At 44.8% G+C, this 25,064-nt stretch overlaps 1 protein-coding gene across 3 annotated transcripts in view; it reads left to right on the top strand.

Annotated features, from left to right (window-relative positions):
* The first annotated feature begins 201 nt into the window (after positions 1–201).
* phactr3b (phosphatase and actin regulator 3b) overlaps positions 202–25,064 on the top strand; it is an 87,735-nt gene continuing 62,872 nt past the window's right edge. The window contains exon 1 of one of the 3 annotated variants that reach the window (XM_054748169.2): positions 202–548. In XM_054748169.2, the coding sequence (XP_054604144.2) occupies positions 413–548 (136 nt within the window). In that variant the 5' untranslated portion in view covers positions 202–412. Of the gene's footprint in view, positions 549–20,837; positions 21,044–25,064 lie in introns of those variants that run through there. The other 2 variants (XM_054748171.2, XM_054748178.2) reach the window with 2 other exon arrangements.

The following is a 25,064-nucleotide window of genomic DNA, read 5'->3' as shown; positions in this document are numbered from 1 at the left end:
AGTTAATAAATATGATTTCACATATTTAGATTTAATCTTATATTTGGATCTAAATATATTTTAAGATTATGAGTCGGATTATGCAGCATTTTAGAAAGATAATGTGAGGAAAAGGTGATTTTAAAAACGCACACCCCACTTTAATGTTTTTATACAATCGGACCCCCCATAGACTTCACGTCTGCGCATTTCCTCGTAGACAGCGCGTAAACGACGTTTTGACGCGTGAAATGTGGAGCCCGTGACGCTGCTCGCCTAACGGATTTCCCCACCGCCGCTGCAGCCTGTCGGGGAGCTGTAGCTGCAGCAACCAGGGCGCATTCATCTGATCTTGGCTGCCACTTGATGCCGCTGACCTTGGCTGGCTGGCTGGCGGTGATCACCCCTTTAACACCGCGCTTCGGTCCTCAGCATGGCATCCTCGTCTTCCTCTTCCTCCTCCTCACCATCCAACGGGCTGGATGGAGACTGCGTGCTGCAGCGTGGAAGATCTCAAAGTGACCCGAGCAGCATCACGGAGGTGCGCTCGGGTGAAGCCCACGGAGCAGGTAGGAGCGTGAAGGAGGTCCGCCTGATCCTTATCGCAGCTGTGTTGATGGGGGAGGGGGTGGAGACGGGGGTGTTGGGTGAGTCACATGTCGGTGTTCACCTGCGCACCTTCGGTGATTCCGCTCATTTGTATGCAGTGAGCGTCGCTCTGCTCTGGCCCTTGCTGCCCTGATCAGGTCTGTGATGTTCCGAGATCTTCCAGATGCTTTCAACTGGTGTCACAGATCACGTGATCCCCGATGATTGCACTTCAGTGCACTCAAAGCTCTCTGTTTTCCCGAGGATGACATGTACAGGTTTTCCTATCTGAGGAGGAGAGGGCTGCTGGTGTATTTGGTTGTTTCCATGGTGATCGAAATGGCAGGAGGCAGAGCCAGGCTTTCCCACTGTGAGCTGACATGGTGCTGGTCTGTCTGTTCCACTTTCCCTTGCTCCCCCAACACAGTGATGTGAAGCAGCAATGATTTGAAGTGAAATGCCAGAGAGCATTTGGGGTTCATGTGTGAGGAGCAGAAGCAGGAGGAGGTGGGAGAGGAGGGATTTCTGATGGGAGTCTTTGGCCTCCTGCTCCTCGTTGCTCAGCAGCTAAGCAGCAGTTGTCTATGAGGGGTATAAGAAGCCATGGGCTGATATGAAGACACAGTTAAATATTTTATTTTGATCTACAAGCAGCCATGTTTTGTGGCTTTCCAGAAGAACACACACAGTGCAGCTGTTTGTCTGCAAATATGGGCTCATGCATTTAATCACAGTCAGGTGCACAGCTCAGGATTCCTATTTTACAGGTACAGCGCTGTAGAATAGCTTAGCCTCACAGACTTCATCTGGCTTTATTTTTTATAACACTTTAATGTTTTAGATCCACAAACAAAATCCAATAACAGGCAAAAGAATCTTTGGTATGTTCTCACTGTGTCTAGTTTCCATCCGCCCGCCCGTCCGTCCGTCTGTCCATCCATCCATCCATCCATCCATCCATCCATCCATCCATCCATCCATCCATTCATCCATCCATCCATCCATCCATCCATCCATCCATCCGTCCATTTTCTGAACCCGCTTGTCCATGTAGGGTCGCGGGGGGTGGGGGGGTGGGGGGTGGGGGGGCTGGTGACTATCTCCAGCAGTCAATGGGCATTCAGGCGGGGTACACCCTGGACAGAGAGCCAGTCCATCGCAGGGGTGTCTAGTTTCTAATTCCATTTTTGGAGCAAAAAAAGAAGCAGAAAGTACAATAAAGAAGTCAGCCGTAACAGATCACTGCACAAGAGAAAACCATATAATGGACTGGGACAACACAAGGATCATAAACACCGAACAACAAAAATACAAAAGATGGATAAAAGAAGCTATAGAGATAAGGAGACGTGGATGTGGGACCATGAACAGAGACGATGGAGTTTACACATTGGATCGTGCACGGGATTGCATCATCGGAGAGGGGAGAGCGGGCAGCAGAGGGCGACAACGTTCTTTGCTGCCCGCGGATAAACGGAGTAGGAAGTGACGCCACCATCAGCGTCAGCTCTGAAGTTGTTTTGCAGTCGGCAAATGACACGTCAGCAAGGTAAAGAAAAACCTCATCTGTGTTTTAAAAAGAACCAAAAATGGAATTAGGCAAAAGTAACCATGAAAATATAAAACACTGATTTTATTTTTTTATGAAACAATCCAATCAGAGCCGGCCCAAGGCATATGCAAACTAAACAACTGCTTTGGGCCCCCACATCACCAGAGGGCCCCCCAGGAGCACCAAGGTGACATGAGTAAAAAACAATGTCTCTGTATTATTTTCTGTAGTGTCATTTGGTTTTAGTTTGTAATGCAGCACACTTTACACGTTTCAAATTTTAAAAACAAAAGATAATAAACCAAAGTTAAATTCAGTGTTTGTCTGCTGATGTTTCTTTCAATTAGCGGAATTAATCTGCCACACTTGAATAACACTCATCGTTTTAAAATGCAAATTAATTCGAGCGTGGTTTGTTGCTCCGATAAAGTTAAAATCAATATTCACGACTGATGTAAGCTAATTACAAAAGATGCTAAGGATAGTGGGCATGTTACACAAATGGTGCAGCTTAAGAATGATGAATCATCTGGTGTTGGCTTCTTGGTTTGGGGGCCCGAAGGGAAACCTGCTTAGCGCCCCACAATGGCTTGGGCTGGCCCTGAATCCAGTGACTGTGTTGTTAAACCGTGAGTTAACCATAATTAACCACATCATAGCTGAGTTGGATTTCAACATAACACCTAGAGCTGATCTCCACCAGACATGTAGAAGTAAGAAATCCCTTCCTAAAAGATCTCAACAAGCAACACGTGCCTCATTCTAAACACATGTAACAACATCAGATCAAAACCTAACAACTCAAAGACCCGACTCATATTTATAAAACATAATCTTCATGATACCAAAGGCCTCTGATGAAATACGCTGTGGGCAGAGGCGACAGAAGCAGAACTTTCTGGAAGGTGTGTTTCTTGTTCATCGTAACACGGTGGTGGTGGTGTGATGGTCTGGGGCCGCTCTGCTGCTTCAGGACCATTTCCTGTAACTGATGGAACCAAGAATTCTACTCTCTAGCAGAATACCCTGAAGAGAACGCCCTTGACCTTAAACAGACTGTTCCTGCAAGAAGCCTTCCAATGTGGCTGAATTCAAACAATTATGTAAACGAAAGTTGGAGAAAATTCCTCCATGATGAGCTGTGCCAGTTAAAAACCCGGTCCAGTTAGGTTTAGATTTAGTTCATTATTTTTGGATCGTTTGACTTCTAACAATTTGCACGATTATTTGAAAACTACATTTTGTGTTTCCGTGGACCATCATTGTCTGAAAATGAAACCAAATCTGTAAAGGAGTGGTTGTTTCTGTCTGATCTGTAAACCTGAGGGCCGCAGCCGCCCTGTGGAGGATCCTCATCTTCTCTTTGACAGCGGTGGCTGCTGCTGTGTTCCAGGGCTCGTCACGTCGTCCCGGTGGTTATGTAACCGTGTCCCTTCAGCAACACCACAAGGATGTGATCTACTCTTGCTCTATCATTTTCGACCTGATATGTGCCCCCCCCCCCCCCCCCCCCCCCCACACACACACACACGCAAATAGCAGCCTTCCACAGTTTTAGTCTTCTCCAGAGCAGAAGCAGACAGACGGGGTCTGGACAATGCAGTGGTCCCCCCCTTCCTCCCAGCACCTCCACCCTTTCTGCTCAGTGCTAACCCTCTACAGCCATAGCTCCCCTGCTGTGACTTTGATCCTGGCACTTGAGAAATGACACCCATTAATGGGGATAAAAAGAGCAGTGATGGATCTCTGATGGGGTATTATCAAGGTTTCCTGCTGGGTAATGTCACGGTGAATCAGGCACATAAAAGACTCAATAGATTTTTTTATGAATTATTTTCACATTCATTGTGTTGGGGGAGTGTGAGGAAAAAATAATCTGTGTAAAACCATGAAGAGACGTAAAAATAGAGTAGGTTTTCCATTGCTGAAAAATGTGCTGCTTTGTTAAAACAGCCCAGCTGTGAGTTGTCCCACCTACTCATCTGCACACAGTCATGGTGAGTTGTGGAGCAGCAGACGGAAAAAAAGTGTCTATATATCACCAAAAGGTCTGACCGGATCATCAAAATCTAATTCAGCACCAACTCTGCTGGGCCGGAGGACAGAACCTTTTTGAACATGAGCAGGAAGCAGATGTGGGGAGCACCAAGTTTATTACATCCTGACTTTCAAGTCAAAGAACTCTTCTTTACGTAAACGTACAAAACAAGCTAGGCGTTGAGTGCAAACAGTCATGGAACACTGTTATTAAGGAGGATCCTATTCTTAATTTAACAGGCAGCCAATGTAGGGAAGCAAAAACTGATCTCTCTTTTTATTTCTCATCAGAAGTCTAGCTGCAGCACTTTGGACTAGCTGAAGACTCAACTGAAGTCTGTGGGCTTTCTGATAGTAATAAAGAGCATTCAGAAGCAACAAGGAACACCAAGACCCATCCTTGGATGTGTTTAGATAAACCATCTCCCTACACTGTGATCCTCTGCAGAAACCCAAAACAAAACAAAGAGAAATCTAAAATTCCCACGCCGAGATGTTGTCCGTAACTTAGATGATGTTTGTTCACCAGCAGTGGAAAACCAAATTGGTGCTTAACTCTCAACATTTTGGGTGTTTTAACCACTGCTGTATTTAGTTTGTTTAAAGAGAAAGTCAATCCCAAATCAACTCAGTGGCCTAGTGGTAGAGTGTCCGCCCTGAGACTGGGAGATCAGGGTTCGATTCCTGGTCGGGTCATACCAAAGACTTTGAAAAAATGGGACCAAATGCCTCCCTGCTTGACACTCAGCATTAAAGGGTTGCATTGGGGGGGTTAAACCACCAAATGGTTCCCGAGCGCGGCTGTGTCTGCAGCTCACCGCTACCCCAGGGGATGGGTCCAATGCGGAGAACAAATTTCGCACACACATCAGTGTGTGTGACAACTAATGGGACTTTAACTTTTGTTTTTGCTGATAAACTAAATAAATGGGTGTCTAATCATGCTGTAGACACGTGCGCCCTCTTCAGGTAAAAACTCTGATTTGAATTTAAATCTGCCATTCCTATTGGCTAAGAGGTACCCTATGATCTTAGCTGGTACCATATGATGTCACAATGTGGCTGTGAGCCTGTGTGTGTATTTGTTAGTGACCCCGCCCTCTCAGTCTGCTAGGCAGCGCCTCCTTGTGGTGTGTTTTTCAAACAGGAAATGGGAGTGGAGTACTACTCTGGTTTGGTTCAATCTCTCATTGATGGAAAGCACTTATAACTTATAAATAAAGTTGATGATGATGATGATGATGATGGTAGGGGGTAACTTGCTCTTTAAAACAAATTGGTGTTTGTCTGTGTGTACAGATGTGAACATGGTAATTGCAAACAACCAAGACTCATTCAAGGAGGTGGATTGTGACTGGGTAGTTACGTCACACTAAGCTACCAGGAGTACGCGTCAAGTCTGAGACAATCTACTTCCTGATGCAGCTTTTTTTGCTCTGGTTTGGAACACTTTATACGAACGTCAGGAGTTAGCTAGCCAAAAGCTACAGAGGGATCATGGATTGACTACAAGTTGTGATGATTCATTATTATTTGGAGTAAATGCTGATTTACCTTAATAAACATTCTCAGAACCTTCTTGTATTTGCTTCTGGTTGTCCCGCCCCCAGACACATGGGACCAATGAACAGGCTGAAAGTTCTCCCCTGCTTTGTGGCGACACGGTTTGAGTCCCTTGCAGTTTTATCTTAAGTGTGAAAAGAAACCAGAAGACAAGAAAAAGCGAGTTCAACTCATTTCAACTCATCAACCGATTTGGACCAGAAAAAAACAAACTGCAGGAGTGAAGACGTTCTCGAAGTACCAAGAACCAGCTTTAGCACCAGTCTGGCTCTGGGTCCAGGGAAGTTTTCTGTCTTCAATCAGAAATTTTTAAATATAATCGATGTTTTCATCAACTTTATGTTCATGGAGGGCTGAACAGTGGTGCAGCAGTTAGAGCTGTTGCCTTGCAGCAAGAAGGTCCTTGGTTCGCTTCTCGGCCTGGGATCTTTCTGCATGGAGTTTGCATGTTCTCCATGTGCATGCGTGGGTTCTCTCCGGGTCCTCCTGCTTCCTCCCACAGTCCAAAAACATGACTGTTAGGTTAATTGGTCTGTCCAAATTGTCCTTAGGTGGTGTGTGTGTGTGTGATTGTTTGTCCTGTGTGTCTCTGTGTTGCCCTGCGATGGACTGGCTCTCTGTCCAGGGTGTACCCCGCCTGATCGCCCGTTGACCGCTGGAGATGGGCACCAGCCCCCCCGCAACCCTACATGGACAAAGCGGGTTCAGAAAATGGATGGATGGATGGATATGTTCATGGAAGACAGCTTCATGTGGAAACGAGAAGCTCCTTGGGTCACAGCTGTCTTGCTGCTGCTAGCATGCACTAGCCTCCTCTAATGCAGAGATGGTCTTCACGGAAGTCAGCGCTGCTGCGTGTGTCTAACATGCTGCTCTAACTTCAAAGGTTTCCAACCACAGCACCCTGCTAAGTTTGCAGATGCAGTCCTGAGGAGGGACGGGGCCTGATGAGGAGATTATAACTCCTTTTATTCGGACTCTTATGTTTTATTAATCAGAAAGCTTGGGTCAGCTTTTCTGAGTTCATATTCAGAGCTGTGAGCAAACCGAGAACAGCAAACCCAGCGACTGACTGCTCTCGCCCACGTGCGAGCTTAGTGCAGCCGGAAATACGTGTGAAATATCTCCACAGCTATGTGAGTCACTGCACAGTAACTCCAGCTCATGAGGAGATGAAGATGAAGAGGGTGCATCTCTGGAAATAGACAATAAAGCCATGCCACTCGCTCCACGCTCAGCTGTCTCTGCAGAGATGTCAGATGCAGCGTCAGAGGTTTTGTTCACATGGAAACTTTTCCTAGGATTTATTCTTGCCATCGCAGCAACCTCCCAATGCTCACAAATTTACCGTTTTACCACAAATCACTTAGACACAGAAGCTTTAAGGGTGGGTGCCTGAGAGGGAGGCTTTGGAAAGGAAGAAGTGCTCGACAGCAGGCTGAAGACTCTGGTCCATGAGAGGAAGGAAATCTCCTCACTCCATCCCTTGCTTTGTCATTGAACATTGTCTTTTGGTGACCACTCATCAAACAGCTCCTTCACCGCATGCTCCTCAGAGTTAGCATGCTAGAGACGTTTAGTCAGCTTCTAATGACGAGTCGTTGACCCAAGGAAATTCAGCTCCATGTCCGATCTGCGCTGTTGATCATATTTTGTGCCGCTTCGGAATCAGGCCTTCGATCTTCCTGCATTAACCTGGTCTGGTGGACACCTCTAGAGGATTCTCTAGTGAAGGCAGATACGTTTGTGAAGAATCAGTTTCACAAATCTTTACAAAATGATGTAAACATGTTAATTTTGGTGAAAATCATCACTGAAAAACTCAGACACACTACAGAGCTCTCAGAGAACATTTGAAGGAGACACTGTGAGATATTGGATATTCTGCTAAAAGGGATCAAGTTAAGTCTAGAAGTGAGACAGTCAGCGAGAGCGTCCCGGCAGCCACTAGGGGGCTGTCCTTGACGTGTGGTTAAACGTTCTGTAAGTGAGGTGGGCAGTCACTGTCACGGTCTCTCCGGCACTGCAGTCTCTGGGTGCCTGACAAAGAATAGGGACAGATGGGACGTCCAAGGTTGTCCTGCACACCAAGTAAGAATGCACAGTTGCTGAACTCAGGATTTCTCAGCACAGCACTCCAAGGTTTACAGTGAGTCACCTGAAAACTGTACAGTTAATGTCAGACTAAGCGCTTAAATCTTTCACGATGGGATAAAAAGCTCAACCTAATGCATCTCTGTGGGTGTTTTCAGAGGTGGTCCGGTCAGATCTCATGCTTGTTTGAGAAGAAGAGCCAAAGACAGCTGTGGAGGGTTAACAAGAACATGTGTGCACTACTCCAGGACCTTTAATGCTGAGCGAACCCTTTGGGTGGTGCAGTGAGTTTTACCCTTGAGTCTTTGCAGCATTGATTTCATAAACGAATTGGCTAAGGCTAACTGGGACAGAGGTAATTCAAAAGCACTTTTTTTTTGCAAAGTCATCTCCCGTACTGCTATGCACTCTGCAGCGACATCCCCGGATCCCACAGGATTCTGGGGAGCACGACAAAGCATGATGTCAGCCTCAACCGCTATAATGAGAGGACACAAATTCTACAGACGCAAGCCAGGGTTATTCACAGAACAGCAGGGGTTTCGCTTTTGCAAAGAAAGGCAAATATTGTGACCTTTTGTTTAAATTTAAAGGAGCAAGATCCTATTGAGGTGTTTTTTTTATGGTGGTTTGCGTTGTCACCTCACAGGAGAAATGACCAGATGTGTTTTCTCTGGACACGTCTCTGGATTAAAGTATAAATGATCGGAGAGGAGAGTCCTGCCTGCTTTAAACAAGTACTGTGGAAAAATCTTTTTCAGTTGGTGACAGACAGCAGAGAGCAGCATCAAGTAGCTGTACGGAAAGCAAAATAGGTCGAAATTGGCTCACCTTAAAAAACTTTCAAACAAGTATTAAACACCATTAAAGGTGCATGCAGAAAGACTGACACTTTGTGGTCAAATTGGGGTACTGCAGTCTATGTTTCTAAACAAACAAGTGACCCCCCCCCCCCCCCCCGCTTTATTCTCATATGAAAAACTTTATGAGAATATTTTTGATCAATGTAATGGAATACCGTAATCTACGTTTGACGTCAGCGCACAAGTGAGGCTAGATGCTAATGCTAGACAAACAAATCGCATTGGCCAATTGGAAAAACAGGAACAGAGCCCTTGTGCTCAGTTACTTGTGACTCACAGTGCTCAAGAAACATTTTCTGTGTGTTGTTTTTTCACTTTTAGGTTATTATTTGCGTCTCTACTTTTTACATAACACTTCTGGTCAAAAGCCTTTTTGGTCCACCTCTTCTGTTTGGCCGAGACATTCAGCGGGACCCCACTGTTTACACCACTGCCTCCTAAGTCCACATCTGAGAGCATTGCCGTATCGGCCCGTTAACCTCGGACGTAGGACCTTTCCAAATGGCAAAATGTATAGCAAAAATATACGTGCACCCCTTGATCTGCCCCAGACTGAAAATCCACTCTTCCACATAAATACTGCCGCCACTTTGCTTTTTCTGTCTTTAGCTTGGCTTGTTTCCCTTTCCAGCTTACATTACAATAAATTCACCTTACCTGGCTTCAGAAAATGGATGAAAAATGTCCCCTCGGACATCTGATCAGATTATCTAGAGTCCGAGTAGCACCACCCCGAACACCAGCGCTAAGTTTTAACATCTTTAGAAGACAAAACTACAACTTTGAGATGAGCGGAGCGACTCAGACCCATAGACTGCCACGCAAAATACACGCATACTTGTCTAAGGCTACATCTCACAATGCACTGAGACATTACATCACAATTTATTTTTAGCAACTGTGGATTACACCATTGCTTTAAAAGCAAATCAGCAGAACCGTCAAAGATCTGCTGAATTGAATCCATTTTTATTTTAGTTTTGTTGAGACTTGTTACTTTTCATAAAATGTAGGATTGTTTCTGTTGACTTCTTGAAATGTGTTTAAACCGCTGAACTGGGATTCTTTCAGATAAAACTTTTAATAAAATGACGAAAGCTGGAACTGAAAGCAAGTAAAATCCAAAATAAAAAGGAATTTGGAGCTCCAGCTGTAACTTCTGTTTGAATCGTTTCGAAGTTTCTGTCTCTTTGCAACTTGACATCTGCAGTTTTACGGGGTACATTTTAGGGGACAGCAGTAGCGGGTTGTCCAGCAATCTGAAGGTTGCAGGCTCGATCCCGCCTCCTGCCAGGGAATGCTGCTGTTGTGTTCTTGGGCAAGACACTTGCTGGTGGTGGTCGAAGGGACCGATGGTGCGTCAGTGTGCCCCAGGGCAGCTGTGGCTACATCGTAGCTCATCCCCACTGGCGTGTGAGTGAGAAGCGCCTTGGAGTCCTCTGACTCAGAAAGGCACTAGACAAGTGCGTTCAAGTCATTTATTTGCTGAGTTGTCACGTTTAATATATATTTGATTCGGATTAATTGTTTTTTCAGCAGAATATTTTTGTTCTTCAACATTTTAATAAAGAGCTGAGTCATTTATGGGATGTAATTAGTATTTTACCCTGTAATGATGTGACCGCTGTCATGGCAAAAGAATAAAATAAATAAAGATGGAGTCGTCTGGAATGAAAGGAGCAACTTTATCCATAGAAAAACAGAAACTGTACTAAACACCTCCCCCACCATCACTCCCCATACACACACACAGTCTCCCCCTCCCCCATCAACAACATAAAGATGCCTCAACAACAACATCGCCTTTCAGACCAAGACTTAACTAAATAAATAAATTTTTGCACACCTAGTCGTCTCTTTTCCTTCCTTCAGAGATTTGGTTTGCATGCTTTCATAATCAGTGCACTCTCCTGGTCGATGTGGAGCAGAGACAAGAGATCTACCCAGCAACTGCACTCGGGGGGGGGGGGGGGGGGGGGGGGGGGGGCTCCTTGACTTAAGCTGTCAGCCATTTACACATAATGTGTCTTTTATGAATGTTTCATGTGCTGACCCAAATCCTTTCACAGCTGAGTAAAAGCAGCATGCTTCACATGGAGCACGCCAGAGAACCCTGCAGATCCTTTCTATAGGATTTCTGAAGGAGGCCAGAAGAAACCGACCCCACTGGGAGTCGTGGTTGCTGCCTTTAGACCAGTTGTTTACATCCGACTGTTTATACTACATCTGCATCATCCAAGTGACCTGAAGCAGCCCAATGACACTTTGCTTCATGTGGCACGTCAAGTGATTGCTTGAGTCCAGAATAGGAATGGAGAGACTTATCATTTGGACAGGCTTGCCTCCATGGAGGTGTGTGTGTGTGTGTGTGTGTGTGTGTGTGGGGGGGGGGGGGTTCAGTCTGCTGAATCCATTTATTAAAGGTGTGGTTTACTGAAAAAAGCATGCTTTAATGATCCCTTTTTTTTAACCATGTCCTGTCCGGTTGTGAAGCAAACAGAATTGATGTCTGAATGCTGGTAACAAGCCTTACAGATTTACTCTCAGGTGGAACATCAAAGCTTCTGCTTTTAATGTCACGCCTGATACTTAAAGCTTCATTGTTATTGTTTTTGAATGCTTTGTAATTCCGACCAGACAGGGAGACAGAGGTGAAAGAGAAAGGTAAAGACAAAAGGTGGGAAGAGAGGGGGGAAGGGGTTGGGGGGGGTCCACAAAAATAAACAATAATGAACAAGAGTCTGCTTCTAGACCTGCAGAAAGAGAAGAGTAGAAAAAAATGGGACACACAACAATACATCAGGAGCAAGCTGTCACTGCGTCAACCTGATGACGAAATATAAAATCAACATTGTTTAACTGAACAATCACACGATAATAAATCACAGTGCATTTAGTGGCAACGACAGCCTTAAGACATGTGTTGAACGTGCCCAAGCCCATACTTTTGAGAGCACCATGTGAGCACCTGTGTGTGTACATGCGCTTGTTTATGTAAGGTTTCTCTATAGGAGCATCCAACAGAGCGTGTGAGGGACCACATATCCACCCCGAAAGATGTGTAGGAGACGGGGGGAGCTCCAAGTCCCAGAGATCCAGGCGCTGCCCCAGAACGCAGGAACCCTAAGGGGACTGTAACCAGAAAAGCCCCCGCCCCCCTCGAGAGGCACAGAGGATCGCCCCGGGGGGCCACAACCAGCCGCCGGCAGAGTCCCGGGAGATATCAGCGGCAAGCCCACAGGCCCGCCCGCAGCCTCCCACCCCCTATCCGGCCGAGCCCGGGACCCAGCGACCCGGGACCCAGGGGCGACCACCCCCGCCGGGGACCCAGCAGAGCCCAGGGACCCAGACCCCACCAGGCAGCCACCGGGATTGATCAAGCAGACGCCAAAAATCTGAAACCCCCTGACCCGGTAGCCACGAACACTCAAGCCTGGTTTATGCTTCTCCATCAGCTCCGCAAGGGACCGACACGCACGGATTGACGGAACCGTTTTGCTCTCATACTTCTCCGTCTCCTGGAGAGTGTTGCAAAGCAATTGCCCCGCAGGACAACAGAGGGCGTAGCACTGTTCTGTGGTATCCTGTCATGTATCTGTCCAAGATAGTGTGTTTATATTGTGTTTTTTGTGTATATAAGAGACTTTTAACAGGGACATATTTGTCTCTCATTCTCCCACCTCTTCATGCGCTCTCCACCTCTAAACCCACGTTTCCTGTCATTTCCGTCCACAAATAAAACGCTTGCTGCACATCTTTTCACTCCTCCAGTCACGGGAGAATTAAACGTTCATATTTTAGAGTTTTTTCACAAGGTATTCTTCAAACTTCTCCGTGTCTGCCGCTTGTCGCATTATTGCTCCCCTGTGCCTTGAGTTTTTCCTTAATTGTGTCCACCTGCCTCTTGTTACCGGATTACCCATCCCAGTGTGTATATAAGCCTTGTGTGTTGCTTGTGGTTTTGTCGGTTCGTACTCGTTACATGTCAGTTGATGTTCACATCTGTCTACCCTGTTGTGTCTGCACTCCTGACCATTAAAAGGAACCAAATGTCTGCTGCTGTCTGGCCTGGGTTGATTTACCTGCCTGAAGGATCCGCTCTTCCTCCCTCACCTTCCCTCCGCATCGTGACACCGCTAGTTATTCTCGGCTCTCTTTGCAATGGCGGTGCTGTAAATAAAAGCGGTGTCCTGACCAATCACAAGCTTGCGTAATCCGTCTCGTTCGACGGATGTTTAAAAAAGTGGGCTCGACTCCGTACGTACTTGCGTGCCTGCCGGAGCCCTACGCAAGGACGGATAATGGCGTTGCGTGTCTCCGCACTGACGCAGACGGAGAAGCATAAATCAGGCTTCAGGCAGACCAAGGCACCACACCCCACGCCAGGTGTGGCAGGGGGTGGGGAGACGAAGATCTATATCATCAAAAGAAGTCCCAGGAGAGGGGAGGAGTCAAAGGCCCCACCTGACATATACAATCATACACAGACACAGTCACACACTCCCTCCCTCATGCTCACACATACACATACGACCAAAGACTTACAAAAATGCACGCCGGACACCTACTCATGCTCCCCATACACACCCTATTCACTCTGGTCCCAGTACTGCTGCACATGGGGTACAACCATCACCGATTACCAGAGTTTGACCCTTTCTGCTGGGGGTGCTGATGAGCAGGCACCCCCGCCCAACGCTGAGCACAACAACCCACCATCCCAGACCCCAACCAGACGGCCAGATCTCCCTCCTAGCCTCCAGCCCATAAAATTGAACCAATGTAGCTAAGCTGGCGCGATGCTAGGTGCTAAGCTAAGGGAGCTAACCACGGAAGTAGCAACTTAGCTGCTAACAGAGCTAAGCTGAAGCTCACGCAGAGTTTGAAGCTGACGGAGGATCGCAGGCGATTTTGGCAGCAAACACAATCATCTGGAAAAAAAAAAGACCAATGGGTATATGTAATCATGTACTTTTGTTTTATGTGGAAATGGTTTTCCATAATGTGTGTTGATGATTGTAAGTAAGTAAAGAAGTAACCCAAGTTTCCCAGTAAAATGTGTTTGATGAACCTTTGGTCCACACACAGGGCTGTACTGTAGTGGTTGCAACTGTTGTTTTACATCTAGAAGGTTCCTGTGTGCAGCTAGGTGGCCTTCCCTCTCAGTCCAGGACAACAAGCATCTTGTATTAATTGTTAATCATGGGTACCCTATCCTGGTTCTGGAGGGCTTGTATCCTAGCCTGGCAAGCCGTCCTATACACTCACTGGCCAATTTAATGGGTATAACTGTCCAACTGCTCGGTAACAAACTACTAATCAGTCATTCACATGGTGGCAGTTCAGTGCATTTAGACATGTTTACAGAGTCAAGATGATCCGCTGCAGTTCAAACCAAGCTTCAGAATGGGGAGGAAAGGCGATTTAAGTGACTCTGAACGTGGCATGGTTGTTGGTGCCAGACCAAACCGATAGAGCACTGTGATTGCCAAGACCTGCTGAGGCGCTAATGGAGCGTCGCTGGACCGACATACAGAGCTAAATTGGTTTTCTTCAGCTACTGCTTGTTTAGATTTCTAGGCTACCTGCTGTATCCAGCATGTTTTGGCTGTTTCTCTGCTCCAACACAGTTGATTCAGTGGTTGAATGACCTGCTCCTCAGGCTCTGCAGAGGCCTAATAATCATCTGCTTCTATAAATCAGGTGTGTTGAAGCAGCAGACAAAAATATCTCATCATGTGTTGGAGGAAGGGCGTTGGGACTGTGTGTAGTTATTTATATCTTCCTGAGCAGGAGCAGGACGGGAGTTGTGGCATTCTGTCTGATTCCCTTCATTCGGGAAGAGAGGAAGTGTTCATTTTCAATATTATTTTTTCTTCTTGAAGAAGAAGAAGGCTCGGTTTGTCTGGCTCCCTGATTTCTCTTTTACATCCATGTTTGTGCTTCACACTGATCAGATCCTTTTTGACTTTCAAGAAACTCCTGAAGACCCTTCTCTTCAGAGAGCATCTTCTAAACTAGCACCCTCCCTGCACCCGTCCCCCTCTCTACTGTCCACTCCTTGTTCCCTCCTCTCCATGATTCATCATTCTGCCTCACTGCCACCTACGACTGACTGGAAATTGTTTGTTGTTGTTGTTGTAATTGTTGTTGTTAGCCTCAGGGGCAACATGCCAATTATAACTTGTAAGTCACTTTGGTCAAAAGCGTCTGCTAAATAAACATAAACATAAACATGTTTAGCAGTTCAACATACCCAGGCCTATTGTAATAGGGCTGCATTCCATTTCTGTAGTTCACTGGTAGTTCTGGAGATTGTGAACTGAAGGAAAACTCATAGCCAGAAAGGGGAGATGTGAGTGAGTGAGTGAGTGAGTGAGTGAAGAAAGGAGGCAGCGTCAGATTAAAAGGCACATTTTCTGCCGTGTCCTGAGAAGCGGTTGAGGGAATAAATCTGTAGGCTGGCCCGGGAATGCCTTGGGATTGGATGAGCTGGTGGAGGTTGCTGGGGAGAGGATAGGCTGGGCTTCCTGGCTAAGACTGCTGCTCCTGCAACATGGATCAAGATAAGAGGAAGAAGAGGATATGTCAGATAGGAGAACATGGTTTTTGTTCAAACCTAAAGGGAGTTCACATTGCGGCTGGCCAGCAAGCCAAGACCCCTGCCCTCTACCTGTTTTCCAGTCCACCAAACCCTAACTCTTCTTCACAGCTTTTGGCCAATGTGGAGGTGGCGCCCTGGATCCAAGCTGAATCCCCATGCCAATGCTCAACCACCAGGCACTCTCTCATGTAGTGGAATATAGTTGTATATTCTTACACTGTTATTAGGTCCAGATATTATAATCAGAAGAGGTTGTTTTTACCTTCAGGGAGTTTTATTTAAACAATTTGTATTGACTCAGAGACAAGAAAAGAGAGAGTTGGGATGGTTTAAGAATCTTTAATTTCTATAATTCAAACAATGTCCCAGGACTAACTCTCTATGATGGATGCATATGGATTTGAATGTTGAAGTGTTGGTGTGTGTGTGTGTGTGTTCAGAATCTCTAGGCTGAGACAGGCGGATCTGGGTGTCTGATGTTTACACTAGCTACCGCGAGGCTTCAGAAGCTCATGACATGAAACGCCATCTTGTGCCGTGTCTACGTACCGTATGGAGTCTCCCGCGGTCAGATCAGGAATGTCAGGTCCTCGAACCCCCTTGGTACTGGACTGATGAAACAGTGTTGCAGCACGACAAAACCCGTCTACGGATAGCTCCGGCAGTAGTAGCAGGTCTCAGCGCGTTCAGCTCTTATTTTGAAGGAACCGTCGTCTTGTTGTTCAAACGACAGAATTTCCAGCTTGACAGTTCTCAGCTTAAAGTAGAAAATGCATCTGGCCAGTCTGCACTTCTCTTAGCGATGACGAATTGAGAGCTGGTTGAAACTACGTTGAGTCTATGATGTAACTCCTTTGGAACTCAGATGGAACTGAAGTTAAAATGGCGTTGTTCTGTTTTATTAAACTAAGTTGTTTATAATTCTTAGCCAATCGGAGTGGACAGATTAAATAAACTCACTAGCTCTCCTAGGTCTGGCACCAGTAAGGTGTTCCTATCTCCCTGTTTCAGACATTATTTCCTGTTTGCTGTGGTCCTCTTTCATTGAAGTCTTTGAATTCCTCAAAGCCGTTTCCTGAGACACATTTTCTCCAAGATGCTCAGAAGCTGCAATCCTAGGCAACACAGTTAGGAAGGCTAATGGTCAATTTTCTCTGGACATTTTCTAGGCAGGTCCTGATGGAAACAGACACCATATCTTCTCTGGCCTGGAAACACCATGGGATCTCCCAGGGGTAGATGGAGAATGTCTCTGAGGAGAGAGAAAGCTTCCCTGGATGGGTGGATGGATGGATGACCTACCTAACAAAATTTGTATTTAACAACAGAAAATATCCTGGATGCTCTGCTTTTAGCTCTGACTGGGTAGACAGTGAGCCTCGGGAGAGGGGATCAAACTGTATGATCCTCCTAATTAGCCTCTGCAGCATCAAGTCCAACGTGAAGACCTGGCTTCCTGCCCACACCGAATCGTCGTCTCCACGGATGAACAGGCTGCAACAGGATCTTCGTGATGAATGTTTCTGAGGAAGTAAAGGGGAACAGGAACAGGAGTGGTTTTGTGGCAAGGTGGAGCAACAAGGGCCCGGGTGGGACTTGATCCCCAGACTCCCGGGTGAGAGTCATGTGCACTAACCAGTCAGCCAAAGGGACATCCCCTTGGCCAAGTGGCCAGGGTGCATGATCCATCAGGACACAGTAACAGGACACTCACACTGTCACAGTTTCAATAACTTACAGTTGATATGTTCAATGAGACAGTGGTGAACCACTGGAGTTGAACGTCAAAAACACGACTATGTAACAAAACGTTTGTGTTGGTGGTTTGCACCTCCAGATGCTGTGGGCTACGTCTTCGACCCACATCATGTTGCAAAGAAGAAAATAAATGATTCCTGACTAAACTTTTCCATAGATCTCACTTTAGCCAGCAGGATGTAAAGCTGTCATTTGCCTTCATCTGATCTACATAGTTTGCAGATTATTTCTAAATCACAGAACCATTCTCATCACACAGAACCTCAGGTACTTTGTGGTTTGAGGTTTGCAATGAGTTGTATCGGCTCTGGAGCTATTTGTCCCATAAGTGGATTTCCCAGAACTACACATTCAAGCACTTATAGTGCTGATGTGGAGCAGGTTCCTACCTGTGTCATCTCCCCTGTGAATGCACAACACTTAATGTGCTGCACCAGTTTGAAAAAAAAAAAAAAACAGCAGACACACACACACATGCATGTGCACACACAGAGATGGATAGATGGTTGTGTGTGTGTCTGCTGTTTTTTCAAACCCCCACTATGTCGTGGTGGATGGCTGCTTATACTGAGCCAGGATCCTCTGGAGGTTTCTTCCTGTTAAAAGGGGGTTTTCCTCTCCACTGTCGCTACATGCTTGCTTAGTATGAAGATTGCTGCAAAGACTCTGTTACCAGTCAGTTCCTTATATAGGAAACTTTTAACTAGTTGGCATAATGAACTGAATTCACTGGTAAGCTACCCTGGTTGTGCACAGTCACAGTTTCATCCTGCCAACCAACCCAATGGAGCATTGTGATTGGCAAACCTCAATCCTGGTCAGGGCTGTGGAGGTTCCAGTGTAGCGTGGACCGGCATTTTGCTTCTGCTACTGTCTGTCTAGATGTCTAGGCAACTGATAAGTAGGCTCAATTCAATTGTTAACTTTGTTAAGAGCCTTGAAATTACTTTTGTTGGTATTTGGTGCTATAAAAATAAACTGAATTAGATGGATGGATGGATGGATGGATGGATGGATGATGGATGGATGGGTGGGTGGGTGGATGGATGGATGGATGGATGGATGGATGGATGGATGGATGGATGATGGATGGATGGATGGATGGATGGATGGATGATGGATGGATGGATGGATGGATGATGGATGGATGGATGGATGGATGATGGATGGATGGATGATGGATGGATGGATGATGGATGGATGGATGATGGATGGATGGATGGAAGGATGGATGGATGGATGGATGGATGGATGGATGGATGATGGATGGATGGATGATGGATGGATGGGTGGGTGGGTGGATGGATGGATGGATGGATGGATGATGGATGGATGGATGATGGATGGATGGATGATGGATGGATGGAAGGATGGATGGATGGATGGATGGATGGATGGATGATGGATGGATGGATGATGGATGGATGGAAGGATGGATGGATGGATGGATGGATGGATGGATGGATGATGGATGGATGGATGATGGATGGATGGGTGGGTGGGTGGATGGATGGATGGATGGATGGATGGAAGGATGGATGGATGGAAGGATGGATGGATGGATGGAAGGATGGATGGATGGATGATGGGAGTTTGAAACTAAAACAGTGGTTGGCTGTAGGATAAAACTCCCTTTTTAGAGAGCCAGTTTCCCCAGCACGCTGACAACACCGAGCTAAAGAACAGAACCACAGAGGAGCAGAACACGCCAAACACGGATCACAGCACTATTTCATCTGGCAGTGATAAAAGGATCTTTTCAGTTTAAGCTGTTATGGCAAATTAGGAAAACAAATCAGCTTAAAACATGTTTTCATGCATCTTAACAACATTCTAACACAGTATAGCTATAAATATATTAGATAAAAAAAGGAAAAAAATTAATAAAGTGGTTCCATCATATTTGTCCAAAACCCTCCACCAACGTGTTTCAGACCCAAAGCAACCATTGAACCATCCGGTTGTCGGTCTTGCGACACGCCGCACTTCCCTGGGCCCTCCACTCGTTACACACTCTTGTATTAGCAGAACACCACTGGTGTGAGAGGTTCTCCACTCAATAACCTCAGAGAAGGAGTCTTTGCATTCAGAACCTAGCTTGTTTTGTAGATTTGCTAAAGCAGCTTTAAGACATCGACAGTGAAATCAACGTTTTTAACACCAGCTGCTGACACGCCACCTTCCTTAAACTTCTCACATGTGCAGTTTCAGTGACATTAGAACAGATTTCTTCTCAGAGCTACGACGGTTTTTATTTAACGATTCGTTCCTCAGCCATCCAGCAAGCCTCCATCCTTGACCACATTAGCAGAAACCTTGTAAATAATAAATGAGGCGTGTGTTTGCCGAGGATCCTACATCACTGTTCATGTCCGCTGCTCACTGTTTGTGTCCCCGAGGAGAAATTCAGCCACTTACTTTGATCATCTCTGATGTAACTGAGATGTGCCTGATGTTACTGTAGCTGCAGCCATTTAGATGATTGATCTGATGCTACAAATGGTTTGTTTACACACAAGATGACTGAAAAGGTAATTATTGAGCTAAGCTATGAGACCCTTTGTGGTGTTTGCATTTAATTTATATGTAAGACTGATATTTATTGATAATATTACCAGAATTGCTATAAAAATTATGATTTTATAAAGGGAGACAAAATGTAGATCATGCAAATGTCCATCTGCATCCACAAGGACGTTTACATAATTGTCTCAAAACATTTGCAATGGTTGTCGCATTCCTTCTGGGTTACATGCCTTGCTCTTAAATCTGTGGAATGAAAATTTTTTCACCATTTTTTGAAAAACATACTCACAAAAAAATTACTAATTTATCGTCGGCACCTGGAAGAAAACATAGTCGACATTCACATGAACGCTGAAAATGATTTGCAGTTTGAATATTTGTAAAGTGGTTGCAGGTATGCATTCAGGATGTGTGCATTTGTGATTTGTGACTTTGCATCTTGTTCTTGCAGCCTAGAGACATCTTGACTTGTTCTGCTCAAGCAAATTTTAAAAAGTTGTTAGCTTAAAACATTATTTTCCATGTACAATATTGAAGATGAAAAGCCAAATGCGTCTTTAATGAAATAAAGAACTGAAGTATCTCTATCTTCTCATGTTTCAAATAAAAGCCCGAATTTGCACCTTCCAACGTTGATGCCAAAGCCGTTGCAAACGTGCCGTTGCTGAGCCGACACCATCTTTGCAGTTTTTCTCTGTCGCATCTGGTTCTAAATCTGCCCATTGTCTCTCTACAAACATGGAGCACTGTGACTGGCCAGACCTAAAAGTGTCCAGACCAATGATAGACCTGCTGAAGCTACAATATAGCTTTTGTAGCTGCTATGCTTTGTCTAGATTTTTAGGTCAGGAGGCCAGAGTACTTATGAGAAAACCCACACATGAATAGAGAGAACATGCTGATTGCAAGCAGCAAGGCTGCAGTGGGAATGCCACATTCTTGCAGTGAGGCATTTTATATTATATTATATTATATTATATTATATTATATTATGTTATATGATATGATATGATATGATATGATATTATGTTATATTATATTATGTTATATGATATGATATGATATGATATTATGTTATATTATATTATATTATATTATATTATATTATATTATGTTATATTATATTATATTATATTATATTATATTATATTATATTATATTATACATGTTGCACAGTTAAAAATCACAGAAACTGTACTACTACAGTGGGATGTGTGAGTGTGTGCCAGATTAATGCCCCTCCTCCTCCCGTCCGGAGGGGCGGGTCTGCATGGTGCTGCATCAACACTAGCAGCTAAGTGCAGATGTTTCAGCGGGCTGCTTCGTGCTGGGTCTCCGACATCTCCGACCGTCTCCGATCATTTCTCACGCGTCCGTTTGTACCTTTTCCGCGTGCTAGTTTAACCACCGCGCGCGCGCCATCAGCTCGTCGCTTCTCGGTGGTTAAATGATGTGAGAAGAGAGGAGCGCTGGATATCTGTAAGTGTTGCTCCCATGTTTCTGTTTCCTGCTTCAGTGGTTATCTGAATATTGCTGTTTTGTGTTTATGGTGAATATTAAGTTTATTTAATCTTTAATTTGCTGGAAACAAACGTGTATTTTTAAAGTGTCCCACAAGAGAAGCAGTGATGAGGATGTTGACATCTGCAGCTGGTTTATGCGGATCATCTATCTGTTTGAGGCAGCATCAATGATAGTTTGGCTGTGAAGCACCCATTGGAACTCTGACTTCTCACCTGAATATTTCAGGAGTTCTTAGAAATTAAAATTTCACTCCCCCCCCCCCCCCCCCCCCCTCCTGACTTACATTATGCACGGTTTACACGCTGGCATGTGATTGGCTGCAGCTCTGTGGCAACAAGCCTTCCCATCCACCCAGCAACTCCATATTCCTCATGCCGGGGTGATTTCTCTGCCTCCGAGGGTGCATGCATGTTACAGATACCAGGGGCTTGACCTGATTTTTTTCTCAGCAAATCCCAGAATCAGAGAAGCAAATTTCTATTTTTTGTACGACTTTTTATTATTGTTTTAATTATTTTGTTATTGCAAGATGTGGATTATGATATTTTTTACTCTCTCTCTCTCTCTCTCTCTCTCTCTCTCTCTCTCTCTCTCTCTCTCTCTCTCTCTCTCTCTCTCTCTCTCTCTCTCTCGTGTGTGTGTGTGTGTGTGTGTGTGTGTGTGTGTGTGTGTGTGTGTGCGTGTGTGTGTGTGTGTGTGTGTGTGTGTTTAATTGTCATCAATCATAGAATTAAATGAAATTTCCAGAAAGTAACTGTACCATAGCTACCAAAGCTAATCATGAATGGTAAACACAAAAAGAACTTTAGTTCTCTCAAAATTAGCATTTTAAGCAAAGTCCCAGAAATGTCTTGATTTTATTTTTTAATTTTTTGTAGCATGGAAAACACACCAGGGTGATTCTGTACCATTAAAGCTTGTTCTGCAGGAAACAAACATGAAACATCCATCAAACACAAACATCTGGGTCTTTTAATGAAAAACATCAACAAAGGTTTTTATTCTTCTATGACAAAATTAGTGCATTTTAGCCAGGAAACACTTCCATGTGGCTGGATATCTAAACAGGTTGAGAAAAACTTCTGGACGGGGCTAAACGACATCTCCAGTGCTGACTGAATGAGAGGAGGCTAAACTGATTTGTTGGTAGTGGAGTCACCTCTAACATCTACTCCAACTCAAGATATTTAATTAAAGCTTTGGCATTATCTGTGGTGAACCCAGATTGTCTGGTAACAGGATATCCCCTGCACCGCTGGATGGATTTGAGTCAAACCCTCAGTATGCCTGCATAGGATAAACATCTACAACAATTAGTCACAAAGTTGGGGTCGACACCAATGCTAACCCGGCAGTTTAAGGATGAAACCAAATTAATCTAGAAAATAAACACCAACAGCATATTAGTGATACAAGCGTGGACGCCTCAGATGCCACTGCTGCTCCTGGGGCAGATGGCTCCCCTGATGATGTTTCCTTGGATCATCTGAACTCAGCCCGATGTCTCTTTTTGCTTTTACTTATGGGGGAGGGATTGGAATGAGGTTTGTGTGGGCTCATTTAATATAAATAAAGTTTGATGAGAGCACAACAAACTGGCATAATGCCAAGTGAAGTTCTATCATAAGAACATTATATACTGTAGTAAGCTTCAGCCAGCATTAAGTGGGATTGTGAGTCAGAGTTATTTAATGGTTCAGAAACTTTTTGACATCACTGATCTATAGATCATTGAAGTCCACTCAATGCAAGCTAAGCAAACATACGCACTGACCATTCTTTGGTTAATTTTACACAAATGGAGCTAAAGAACAGCAGAGGGTTATTTACAACAAGAGCATAACATTATTTTAAAATTTTGATCAACTTAACTTCATTTGTCCACGTAAGATCACCTTGTGGAGGCTAAGAGGCTAATGGAAACTGATGGATGGATGGTTAGCATGGACGTAGGTTTGACTTTAGAAGTGGGGGCACACAACCGGCATGAGGACTGGGGGGGGGGGGGGGGGGGGGATCTTTACACTAAGTAAACAGAAAAATATGTAATAAGAAACAGGCTTCAACACAAGCGGTTGTTTTCCGCTTGGTCCTAGTGTCTATTTAATAGAGCGTAATATTGTTTTTGCACAGTAAAAAGTGCACGGGACAAAAATCAACTTTGGAAAAAATGTGGAGGGACGAGGGTCCCCCTGTACCCCCCTAAAACTACGTCCATGCTGGTTAGTCAATACTGCATCTAAGGCCTTTTCTATGCATTTATTTGATGCTTCTAGAAGTATCCTAAACTTTATATTGTTTCTAAAAAGCTTTCATTCACACGAGGATACTGAAAATGATCCAAGGCATTGTAGTAAGTGTGTTTTTACTGAGTGGCTCTGTAACATCTTATAAAATACATCAAAAATGAAGCAGCAAAGACACGCTATGTGCAAACCAAGCCCCGGTTCACAAGACAGGATTTGACAAATGTTGGACGTTTTTTAAGCATGATGGACACAAACATGGTAATAAATAAATCAGTGTTGGTCCCACTGCGTGTGGTGTGCAGTTAAAACTACAAACAAACTGATTACACACACTAGCATTTCACAGTGAGATGAGGAATTACACAAAATGTGAAATCAAAAGTGCCTTCGGAGTAAACAAGCGTGGTGGAAGAAGAGCATGTTGTGTGTTCACCCCATTTTTATTATTGCTTTTGTGGAATAACACCTCATTTCCCTCTGGGATTAATAAAGTTTTTTTTAATTGAATTTGCTTAAAATCTGACCAAGACAATCCAACATGTTTGATATCTTCGATTTTTGATTGGAGTGGTCTCAGCATCCTTCCAAGTACAGTTATCTTAACACACCACACACAGGAGGAATATCTGATAAGATTATCTTTACAGCCATTACGGTAATTGATTGTTGAGAGGGGTAATTGGGTCAAAAATCGCTGTCATTATCTTGCCATGTGAACCGGGCCTAAGCAGCAGATGAATAAGAAGAAAAGGATGAAGACGAGTCATTGGTTAGGTTAGAGGTGGGGCAGTGACATCATCAGGTTTAAGCAGTTGCATTTTGGCTGTCTAAGATTCAGATCATCTTAACTATGTAAAATTGAATGTTTGACTGTTCCGTTACATCCTCTCACGGACACTCTTGAGTTGAATTAAGTTAAAGTTCAGGTCCCATCAGCTCTCACGCACAGATGTGTGGTGAAATTGTCCTCCGCATTTGACCCGTCCCCATTTGGTGGTTTAGCCCACCAATCCAACCCCTCAAAGCTGAGCATCAAGCATTGGTTCCATTTTTAAAGTCTTTGGTATGACCCGACCAGGATTCGAACACCGATCTCCCAGTCCCAGGGCGGACACTCTGCCACTAGGCCACTGAGCTGGTAATAAGTCCACAACATTCTCCATGTAGAATACTTACATAGGAGAGTTATGCACTCCATTCAGGAGTTGTAGACCTTCAGGTCTTCACATAAATCTGCCCACCTTCACCCAATACCTGAATCCTTACCAATCCACTAAAAACCTATAATTAGTTTCTACTGTCTGACTAGTTACAGTAAGCGAATGTGATTCATCTCTTTAGGGATAAACGAAGCGCTGTTGTGGATTGAAATGCTGCCAACACAAAGTGAAGGTGCTCCTGGAGCCGTCCCTGTGCTGCCCACGGCTCAGCTGTAGGCCCCCTGAGCTGTCAGCTCGTTGTCGGAGCCAGACTGTGTAGGAGTGACTATTTCTGTCTTTTCATCCCTCTCTTCCTCGCCTCTTCTTCACCACCCAGTCAGCCCCTCTGGATTCTGTCCATCATTGCGACGCTGCTTCTCCAGCTTGTCCTGCTGTAGACGTGTGCATCGGCACGCCGGGGTGCCCGCTAAGAGGGTAAACGTTCGATTAGGGCTTACAGTCACGAGATCAGAGACTGTGCAGTTTGTCATTCAGCCAGGAGAAACAACAGATTTAGCCTCTTAAATG

The sequence above is a fragment of the Nothobranchius furzeri genome, chromosome 3 (genome assembly GCF_043380555.1).
Source record: "Nothobranchius furzeri strain GRZ-AD chromosome 3, NfurGRZ-RIMD1, whole genome shotgun sequence".
In the NCBI taxonomy this organism is placed as follows: domain Eukaryota; kingdom Metazoa; phylum Chordata; class Actinopteri; order Cyprinodontiformes; family Nothobranchiidae; genus Nothobranchius; species Nothobranchius furzeri.
This window is presented reverse-complemented; position numbering and strand designations above follow the sequence as displayed.